Source organism: Lepisma saccharinum, chromosome 17 (genome assembly GCF_977018435.1).
Source record: "Lepisma saccharinum chromosome 17, izLepSacc3.1, whole genome shotgun sequence".
Classification (NCBI taxonomy): domain Eukaryota; kingdom Metazoa; phylum Arthropoda; class Insecta; order Zygentoma; family Lepismatidae; genus Lepisma; species Lepisma saccharinum.
Window position 1 is genome coordinate 59,072,768 of NC_139245.1, and position 11,696 is coordinate 59,084,463.

General features: G+C 36.8%; 1 protein-coding gene across 1 annotated transcript; it reads right to left on the bottom strand.

Moving 5' to 3' along the window:
* Nucleotides 1-8,520: 8,520 nt before the first annotated feature.
* On the bottom strand, nucleotides 8,521-8,880 carry LOC146001434 (uncharacterized). Its single transcript, XM_083138753.1, has one exon. It carries the CDS (start codon nucleotides 8,878-8,880, stop codon nucleotides 8,521-8,523), a length of 360 nt encoding a protein of 119 aa, XP_082994879.1.
* Between the last annotated feature and the right edge of the window lie 2,816 nt (nucleotides 8,881-11,696).

Below are 11,696 nucleotides of genomic sequence, written 5' to 3' on the forward strand. Positions count from 1 at the left end.
GGATAGGTGATTTTCATTTCTATGAAGAGAGGGATGAGTTTATCATAGTCGTCCAAGAGCTCCACGTACAGGCGATCGCCAGCAGACACATCGTACGTTGTAGTCGCATCCATCCTATCGTGCTTGATGCGATAGATGTTCTTGCCTGAGGAAACCTTGGCCTCCCCTTTGTTCTCGGGATTCATGTCGAACTTCAGTTTGCCGGAGATGGGGAACCGGTAATAATTCAAGTTGTTGTTGTTGAATACATAGAAAGTTTTGCCCACATCCTCGTCGTACTGGGTCAAAATGCTATTCAAGTGTATAATTAACAGACCGTTAAGTTTAGATAGCATGGAAGGCAGGAGTTCGTCGAAGCTCGACGACGAGGACGTGGGCTGGACGGGCACTTCCATAGCTTGCTTCCTGAAGCCAAACAGGTTCATAGGCATGGTTATTTTATAGAAATATTTTCTAGCCGTAAAATTAAAATTTTGGCCCCCTTCCCCACAAATCACATTACATACATACGTGGCGTTACAAGAGAGCCCCTGCCTCCCAAGAGGTTTGGTTAGCACGCAATAGATCAGTATGCTAGAAAAAAATAGAGGGTGAGGTAGAATCGATTTTATTTGCCAGTCGAATAGAAAATCAATGTCTTGGAAAACGTCTTAAGATATTTGTCTCAAGAAAATTTTCTTGACAGGCCGGAATTGAAAAAACCGGAAGTCGACTTTCTTAAAGATTAAGATATTTGTCTTAAGACGTTTTTCAAGACTTTGATAGTCAGTGTTGCCAACTCCTATTTGTAGGTTAGCTTCGCCTGTAAACTATCACATGGTGAAATTGTCTTGGGGTGGGTTGGCAACACTGAACCCCAATTGATGTTCCAGAACCGGGTTGATTGTACTACTCTTGCAATAGATCAGTATGCTAGAAAAAAATAGAGGGGGAGGGGGATATTAACACTGCGCCACCACCACTATTGCCAGTTAGCATCACCAACTCTTCTTCATCTTACTGCATACTTATCATCTTAGAAGGTTACAATATATTTCGCCGTCAACTCCTATTTGTAGATTAGCCTCTTGAAGCCGGAATTGACATACCGGAAGTCGTCTTTCTTAAAGATTTGTCTTAAGACGCTGATAGTCAGTGTTGCCAACTCCTATTTGTAGGTTAGCTTCGCCTGTAAAAGATCACATGGTGAAATTTTCTTGGGGTGAGCTGGCAACACTGCGAGCGCACCACTTTCGCGTTTGCCTTACGATATTGTCCCGTTAAGGTTGCAAAAAACGCACCACTTTCTGTTGGTGAACTGTCTTTTTACCCCTACTAATGGAACCTATTTGTTTCCATGTTACTTCAGTTTGCCCGACAAAATGCCTTACTACAACGGCGCCACCCGCTTTTATCCACTCCATCTGTTGACAAGTCCCCTTACTACTCCCATACGGACAAGAAAAAATGATAATTCAATGCATTTTCCATGTAACCTTTACTCCCCCGATGATACCATATGGTATCACGAGAGTAAAGTCGTACTGGCCCGATGATGCCATATGGTATCATGGTGTTGAATACAAAATTAATGTGCTTTTTAGACCTTCATACTCTTATGTTTGGGTGGAAACTCTGACACAGGTCTGGAGCAAGCCTGGGAAATTCATATTGATGACCAATCTTACCCTCTCCGCAACATATCCATGCCACATTTCCAAACAGTGTCACATTTTGGCTCATTATTCAACTTGCATGGCACCCAGGAACATAAAAAATGTTCCAATCTCTTTGGTAACGTCCATTCTTTGAAGAGAATACTAAAGTTTGCACCTTCTCCCCAAAATAGCGGGAGAAGAGGGGGCAAACTCAAGATTTTTTTTCATTGAAATTCGCTGGTCTTGCCCCCAAACCCCCCTTCCTCGGTTCGGCATTCTGAATTGTACACGGTTGCATGCTATGATGTTTTAGCTGCAAAACAAAACTTAGCCGAAGTAGATTGCTCCCATAGTGCCAGAGTTATAACAATTTTCAACTGAAAATGCAAATTACCTATTTTTCGTAAAAAAAATATTCACATTTTGGCTTATTATTATTCAACTTGTATGGCACCCAAGAACATGAAACATGTTTCATTCTCTTGAGAAATGTCCATTCTTTGAAAAAAATACTAAAGTTCGCGCCTTCTTCCCAAAATAGTGGGAAAAGAGGGGGCAAACTCCAGATTTATATGTTTTTTCCATTGAAATTCGGGGGACGTGCCCCCCCAAGCCCCCTTCCTCAGTACGGTGTTCTGAATTGTACACGGTTGCATGCGCTGATGTTTTAGCTGTAAAACAAAAGTTATCCGAAGTAGATTGCTCCCATAGTGCCAGAGTTGTAACAAGTTTCCTCAAAAGAGTGTTCGAATTTAAAATTCCCGCCGAGAAGCCCGGGCGAGAGAAATTTCTCTCTCTCTCTCTCTCTCTCTCTCCTCCTGCCATCACTGGTTTCTGGCGCCGTGGTTGTGTTGTGCATAAAAGAGGCATAAAAGTTGAGGCCGAAACTTACGAACGAGTTTTCCTGTTCCCGTGCAGAGTTCCATAATGATATCTTTAAATAAATAAATAAAATAAAAAAAGTCAATGAAGACGAAATTCCCTGACATTTCCCTGACTTTTTTTTGACACCTCAAATTCCCTGACTTTTCCCGGTTTTCCAGGTCTGTCGCCACCCTGAACCAGAACATTCATAAGAATAAAACCTCCAAACAGAGGCGTCATAAACATTTCCGAACGAAGGAACTAAAGAGAAAAATGGGTAACATTTTAAATTAAACAAGTATAAACATAACTGAAGTTTCATAATTTTCTAGTGTTATAGCTTCACAATTTCTTAGCATTTGAGTAAGCCACATGTTACAATAAAGGTATCTATTATGTTCTTAATGTAATGTGTAATATAATTATGTTTTGTGTGTGTATGTTAATTCTGTTATTCTGGTAATTTCGTATGTGTTATATTCTTCTATGGAAATTGAGTTCTTATGTTCATTTGGACTATTTCAAAAGCAGTGAATCAATTATGTACATGTCATTTTCCACTATCTTATGATAAATTGAATATGTTATTATGTAAGTATATTAATTTAATATATTTTAGAGAATTGTGAACCCTAATATGTGTGTGTTATTTTAATTCAATGTTGTTCTGGTAAATTATTGTATGCCATGCTTAATTCCTTAGGTTCTTATGGGTTTGATTCTATGTTAAGAAGGATTACGTCAGCACTTGTGCTTGTACACCCAACAGCGAAAGAAACAGTAGGTAAATTGTTCACCACCATTTTCATTTTGTCTGTATTACACAATGTGATGACAGTGAATTGAAATAATGACGTCAATAAGCTGAGAACAATGCTTGCTTCGAACCAACATAGTTTCATTCCTTAAATCAACACAGGATGTAGAATAAAAAAGTAATTAAAATAGCGGTGGACAATTTGCCTACCATTATATTTGCCGTTGACTGACTGTACGTGTGGTACTGTAATGTTGTTTGTGTACTTTAAATTTGACGTTTTAGAAATATTATTTACAAGAAAAAAGCACAAGAAATAAGGATATTAAATTAGGCACCTGGAATGTTCTGAGCCTTTGCAGGCCTGGGGCATTTCAGTGTACAGTTAATGAGATAGTTAAGTATAAATTAGATGTAGTAGCTGTCCAGAAAGTTAGGTGGCCAGGAGAAGGGAATTGTAAAACTAAAAATTATACTTTTTTCTATGGTGGTACTGAAAATCATAATTTTGGAACAGGCTTTTTCAAAAATAATAGAATTATCTCGGCTCTTAAAACAGTAGAATTTGTTAATGATAGGATATCATATGCAGTTTTACAGGGTAGGTGGTGTAAAATTATTTTAATAAACATACATGCTCCAACGGAAGATAAAGATGATAATACTAAAGATGATTTTTATACAGAGTTAGAACAGGTCTTTGATAAATTTTCTCAGTATGATATGAAAATTCTGTTAGGTGATTGTAATGCACAGATTGGCAAAGAAGAGACATTTAAACCCACGATTGGTAAAGAAAGTCTTCATGAATTAAGTAATGATAATGGTATAAGATTGATTACTTTTGCAACCTCAAAGAATTAATTGTGAAAAGTACCACTTTTAAACATAAAGATATCCATAAATATACCTGGTCTTCTCCAGATGGTAAAACTCATAATCAGATAGATCATATTCTCATTGATAAGAGAAGTCATACTAGTATAATTGACATTCGTACACATAGAGGTGCTGACTGTGCCAGTGACCATTATTTAGTAATTGCTAAATTAAGAGAAAGACTCTCAGTGATAAATCATAAGCAACAAAATCTAAAAGTTCTAAAATTTGATACAGGAAACTTTACTGATGAAAGAATTAAGAAAGATTACCAAATTAAACTGTCAAATAGATTTGATGTTTTGCAGGATTTAAATGATGATGAAAATATAAATGAAACAGACGTAAATAAGAATTGGGAGCACATACGTAATGCAATAGAATCAGCAGCTAAAGAAAGTATAGGATACCATAAACCGAGAAAATGTAAGCCATGGTTTGATGATGAATGTCATAATGTAATAGAAATAAGAAATCAGGCTAGACTTAGGTGGTTAAATAACTCTGATGATACAAATCTAAACAATTATAATAGAATAAAGCGAGAAGTTAACTGCACATATAGAAGTAAAAAAAGAGATTACTTGAAAAGCAAAATTAACGAAATTGAGTTTAGGAAGGGGTGGCAACCTAAAGTAAACTTGATAAAAGATAAAGACGGTGATTTTCTAGCTGACCCAAGCGATATTCTAAATAGATGGAAGAACTACTTTAATGACCTTTTAAATGTTCATGTAGGAGATAAATCAGAAGTAAATGAAGTCCACGCAGCAGAACCTTTAGTTCCAGAACCTAACTTGACTGAAGTTAAAGATGCTATTAAAAGGCTAAAGAATAACAAAGCACCTGGCATTGATTTAATACCAGCTGAGTTAATTAAATATGGTGGAAATTCATTAATATGTGAAATTCATAAATTAATTTGTTTAATATGGAATAAAGAAGAAATCCCTCAAGAGTGGAAAGAATCCATAATTGTTCCTGTGTTTAAAAAAGGTGATAAAATGAACTGTAATAATTACCGTGAAATTTCTCTACTCTCGACAACATATAAAATATTATCTAACATTCTTTTAACAAGACTAACCCCATATGCCAATGAAATTATAGGTGATTATCAATGTGGATTTAAACGTAACAGATCAACTACAGATCAAATTTTTCACATCAGGCAGACACTTGAAAAAAAGTGGGAATATAATCAAAATGTCCATCAGCTATTCATTGATTTCAAAAAAGCATATGATTCAGTCAAGAGAGATAAATTATATAATATATTAGTCGAGTTTGGAATACCTAAGAAGCTTGTTAGTATGATAAAAATATGCACCAGTGAAACAGAAAGTAAAATTTGTGTGTATTAATATGTCTGACAAATTTACAATTCATGATGGGTTAAAACAAGGAGATGCATTATCTCCATTGCTCTTTAATTTTGCCTTAGAATATGCTGTAAGGAAGGTAAAAGAAACTAAAGAAGGACTAAAATTAAATGGTGTGACTCAGTTGTTAGCATATGCAGATGATGTAGACTTACTGGGGGATGATGTGAATACAATTAAGAATAATGCTAAAATATTTTTCAAAACTGCTAGAGAGATAGGTTTGGAAGTTAACAAAGAGAAAACTAAATATATGATTACAGGCCGAAACCAAGTGTTAGGTAATAATCAAAATCTAATTATTGATAACAACTCGTTTGAACCAGTTTCCAAATTCAAATACTTAGGAGTAATATTAACAAATGAAAATTATATTAAAGAGGAAATAAAAAGTAGGCTTAATTCAGGAAATGCATGTTACTTCTCTCTTCATAAACTTTTGTCTTCTCATTTAATATCTAAGAAACTAAAAGTTAAAATATACAAAACAGTAATTTTGCCTGTAGTATTATATGGATGTGAAACTTGGTCCCTTACATTGAAAGAGGAACATAAATTGAGAGTATTTGAAAATAAGATCCTTAGGAAAATCTTTGGACCTAAAAGGGATGAGGAGACAGGTGAGTGGAGAAGGTTACATAATTTAGAACTACATAATTTGTATTCATGTCCAGATATTATTAGACTAATTAAATCAAGAAGACTTAGGTGGGCAGGCCATGTGGCACGAATGGGAGAGGAAAGAGGAGTTTACAGGATTCTTGTTGGGGAACCTGATGGTAGGAGACCTGTAGGAAGGCCAAGACGAAGATGAAGGGACAACGTTGAGATGGACCTAAGGGAAATCGGTAGGGATGGAAAAGAGTATATAGAACTTGCTCAAGATAGGGAAAGATGGAAGGCCTGTGTTGCTGCAGCCATGAACCTTCAGGTTTAAGAAGGCTATGGAGTTAGTTAGTTAGTTAGAAAAAAGCACAATAGCTATAAAATTTTATATTTACATTCTTCCATTAAAGAAAATATTCAATTTAGACTTTTGATGTTTCGTTGATACTTTTTCCACCCGACGAACTGTATCTTGGATGACTACCATGACTACCTCCCTATGTACTATATTTAATTTATTTTTTAGTACTTTTCACAAGCACTGATTGGGTGTATTAAACTAACTGAAATAAGTACAATGACACTGAAGGATCTTAGAATGTGTTTTAACACGTTACATTTTAGGAATTTAAATATGTAGGCTTAATTTTAAATGTACGTATCATCAGATAAAATAATATAACTTTTAGTAAACGCAAGTAGTGTCTAGTGAGTTATGAAAGTTCGAATATGGGGTAAAGCATTCTGTTACTTGCCTTTGCGAAATATAGAAGAAAGAAGCCATAGCCATAGTGAAAATATTATCACAATGTTCAAACACTTACAAGGAACAATGCAGCATGTGTTAACTTGAGGTACAGGGGGAAAAGCGACTAAATTAGCTACAGGTTTTCTTCCATATCATCCTCCGCCTACGCTCTATTCATTCCTACTTTTAATGAAATGCCGGTCCTTTGAAGCAGTAAATAAGGTGTTAAAACCTTCCCCGGAAGAATTCATTCAATGAAAAACAACCCCATCTATGTGTTTTCTACCCGCTGGCTTCGACATTTGCTCACCAGATGACGTAATGCGCTTGAAGGGACGAAAGTCGTCCGTCGGATGAGCCAACCTTCTACTCTTAGCTGCGCCCATTGGCTCAAGGACTCCACGTGGAGTAAACGAGCAGAATGACAGCTGCGCCCATTGGCTGAAGGTTGAGTGTCAATGGAGGAATACAACTCTCCCGCTATTTATCCCCACCCACGTTTGTGGCGGTGGTTTTCTTTAGTTCTTTGACGTTAACGAAGTAAACGCGTGGACTATAACTTCAAGCTGTTAGACCAGCGTACGGCTGAACCTCGCCCGCTAAACAAAGAAATTATTATTATATCACACCACGCCAAACCCCCAGCGATCCCGGATTCAACTCCTGGCCTGGGCCTGGGTGTTCTTTATAAGTGTCCCTTCATCAAAATAATCATATCATCGCTCGACATACCCATCTTCGCGATTACCCAAAAGTGGAAGAAAAGCGAAGTAAAATAAACCAAATCAATCAATTGAAAAGGACACACTGCACGCGTTCCAGCAGTCTCAGAGGGCGAAGCAACGAGTTAGAATTTAATGACTCGATCAGGGAAAGTGATCGTGTTAAGCTCCCGTGAGCATTGCTCACATACTTAACGAACCATAAGTGATATGCCTTAAATGATGATCGTTATGTGTGGAAACATTCTCTATGCAGCACATTTGCTATAGTCGATGCTATACTCTTTCAAAAAAGGAGGACATTTACCGATTTCTAAAAAATCCTCCCGGACGTCGGACAAACTCCTAAAAAGGAGGACATGTCCGGATAAAAGAGGACATCTGGTCACCCTAGTCTTTTTCTTACAAGTGTAGTTTGAGACTAGCTTGTCCAGTGTGTCAACTCCACCCTTGGTTCTGTTGTAATCCAGTATGATTTTTGGTTTCTTTGTGGTCCCATCAGATGTGTATGTTGGAACCCCTTTACTTACAAGCAGCTGTGGAGGAATAGTTGTCCTGTTTTTTTCTAATCATTCCAATCATTGTAAGGTTCTTTTTTAGAAGAACCTGCCCAAGTTTGTGAGATGTGAAGAAATTGTCGCATGTGATATTATATCCTTTCAAGCCCTGAATGAGATCAACGGCGACCCTTAGACCTTGGTACTTTTCGTATGCCTTCCAAGGTATGGCTGTATGTTCCAGGCGTAACTGGTAGCATTATCGTAAAGTACCCAGAATTTTATACCGTACTTCGCAGGTTTGCTTGGCATATATTGTCGGAAAGGACACCTTCCACGGAATGCTACCAGTTGCTCATCCACAGTGACTAACATCTCCGGATTGTACAATTTGGGCAAAGTTTCCACCCATCTGTCCAATAATTCCCTTATGGCTGCAAATTTGTCTGTTTCCCGCCTTCTTGCTCGTGTTTGTCGCTCATCAAATCTAAGAACCCTGGCTCCAGAGACATGGTTTCTCTGAAGATATTTCGTCCAGTGGAAGCATCCCAGACACCCTCCGTGGATTCATTGTGTGATTTGTATACTCCAGACAGCAGCAACAGGCCAATGTATGCTTCCATGTCAATCCTATTCAAATCATTGAATTTCTCACCATAAACACGTCTTCCTTCTTTGCTAGAATTTGTTATTATGATATTCATAACCGGTGGAGGAAGAAAAAGCATAAACGCAGAGTATACATCATCAATTCTAGACGTGGCATATCTTGTTGGACCTGGAGTCATGTTGACAAAGTTTGCTGCTTTTGTGGGGCTTGTGGTTCCGGTTTCCATAGATGTTTTTGTCTTTTGACAAAAGAGTCGAGCCCACCTTTAGATCGACTTGAACATCTTCATCATCAGATGATTCCTCTTCCTCCGACACGTGATCATCTGTTTCAGAAACATTTTCTTCCAAGTCGGACAATTTGCCTTCCACAAGCTTGTCGATTTCTTCACGAGAAATTCCACGCGTAGATATATCCATATCCTACAGCAGGAAAAAGAAGAGGAAAACAGCCCTCTTTGTGCGTACTGATTAACAACATGAGCCCCAACTCTAGCACACACAGGTGGAAGTGAGATAATGTTTTCAACAATCGCTGTGAGAAAAACAGCTGGACTCGTCCATTAACAGCGAGGGTGGGAGGAATGTGCATTAAAATATATAGGAAATTCCATATGGGTAAAAAATGACCTGAACAACTTATGTGGTACTATTTTTACTGAAAGAAAACTAACATGTGAAATTGAACGAAAGTTACCATAAACGCACCTCAGGTTCATAAAAGCAAAGTCAAGAAGACACAGTGAAAAATACCAATTATTAAAAGATTTCTGACATTAAATTTCATATGGGTCAAAAAAGACCCGAACACCTTAGCAAGGTTAACTACATAATGAAGTGACATTTATATTCATATTAGGCCTACGACTAGCTCGAACTAAAAACTCTTGTGAAATACTGTGTATATGTTATCCTTGTGAAGTGAGAAACTTCATATTTTCCTACGAAAATATGCATGAAAAATTATATTTGTAGCTAGTACTTGATGAATTCAAATTGTTATTATGATGGAATTTCAACTTACGTATCCCACGAAATATTAAAGTTTTAAATATAAATTGGGTAGAGCTAAAGTTTAAGGTGTTTTCCACCCGCGATATAGATAATAGTTTAAATATAAAATGGTTAAAGCTGATGTTTTAATCAAGTGGTTCTGGGTTCGATTCCAAATGTTGGCAAAATTAGATATTCAATTCTATTTGTTTAAAAGCCCCGATTAGCTTTTGTGCACAAACAGGAAATGAACTAAATTGGAAATAATTTGTAAACGTTAATTCTGTAATCAAGATGTCCTGGGTTCGATACCCAATGTTGTCATATTGCCTAATAATGATTTTCTCTTTAAATAGAAAAGAAGTGTGTTATCAGTCGCGATTAGTATTTATGAACGTGTTGCTGCCTTGTAATGAAGATGTCTCGGGCAGGGAGTCGTAACATGCCCAATTTGCGTTACACGGTACGTTCCATTTTGTAGGAGGAAATGTATGGTTCAACTGCTGGTACCCATGTAACGTAACGAAATGCAATATGTTATAGACTGACGTTACAAGGAACATAACAAGATGTATTATGGTAGATATTAACGTTATAAAGGGACGGAACGAAATGAGCACATTAGAACATAGCGTAATATGCAATATGGTATATACTACCGTTACAAGGAATGTAGTAACGAAATTCAATGTGGTATATACTAGCATTACAAAAACCTAACGAAATGCAACATGGTAGTAAATAACGGTACATAGGAACGTAATTGAATGCAATCCTCCGTAACTGAATGAAGTGAAAGGCAATATGGTTCATTAACGTTACATAGGAATGTAGCAAAATGTAAACGACTGTAGCGGAACAGAACAAAATGCAGTTGGGTACATACCATCTGCATAAGGAACGTAAATAAATTCAGTATGGTAGATGTTAATGTTACAAAGAAAGAACAATTCACAAATGTTAGCTAGTAACGTTATAGGCGTGTGACTAATATAATCTATTTAACATCAAGGAAGAAAAAGGAATAGCCCAAATCTCTTACCTTTCATTGGAACATCGCGAAAAATAAATCAGTATATCGTGTGGGATTAATGTGAAATGACCGTTAAAAATATGGTTGTTTGTAAATAAATGAATTTCAACCAGGGTTGTTAAAGGGTCAGGAATTTTAAATCAATTCAATTCCGGTTCAGCAGGGAATATTAGCAAGCATAAATGGATCTGGACCGTAAAGAGCCTTTTTATGTATAAAATATTTCAATTTGTTCCAGGAACATTTTCTCCGGATCAATTGAAATCTTCATCCGGATCAATTTAAAGGCGGTCTAAGTTCCATATTGAAATGAAACAATATGCAACTTGGACCGAATTTAAACTGTGCGATAAAAAATATTCCAGTCTTGTTGCGGAACCCAATAGAATCCATTAGAATTTATGGGTTCGTGAGACGTTTAACAACCATGATTTGGCAAATGCCCCACTCCCAAATCATGGACGTCTGCCGATATTTTCGATGCAGGGACAAGCAAGGCATTTTCATCCAATAATAGAGTTGCCCCCTCAAGAAACACCACTAGAATTCGAAATTATAGCATTCCTGCATCCCCATTATAATAATTAATGTAAATTACTATGACTGGAATCAAATGATACATGCGAAATATATACTTTTAGCTGACATTCGCTTTCTAAAGGGGAGATGTGGCCATCCTTGCCCCCCTTTCAGATTTCCATGCCCCTATATTATTATACTTTAATCCAGAAATTTAGGGTAATGGAATATTATCGCCGGTTATTAAACGATATTATGCTCTTGAAGAAAATGAAGTATTTTCAAGCAGTAGGGTAAACGGTTCGTTCTGAGCCACCCCCGAAATTTTGGTTTATTTTTATTGTGTATACCTATACAGTAATATACTCAAAATCGAACTTTGACTGTTACAAAAAGTGATAAAATACAAGCGCAAAAAAAAAAGTCAAAGCTCAAATTCCAATTTTCATA

Excerpts from the sequence above, each read along its gene's own strand:
- LOC146001434 (XM_083138753.1), bottom strand. The coding sequence starts at position 8,880 with ATGACTCCAGGTCCAACAAGATATGCCACGTCTAGAATTGATGATGTA.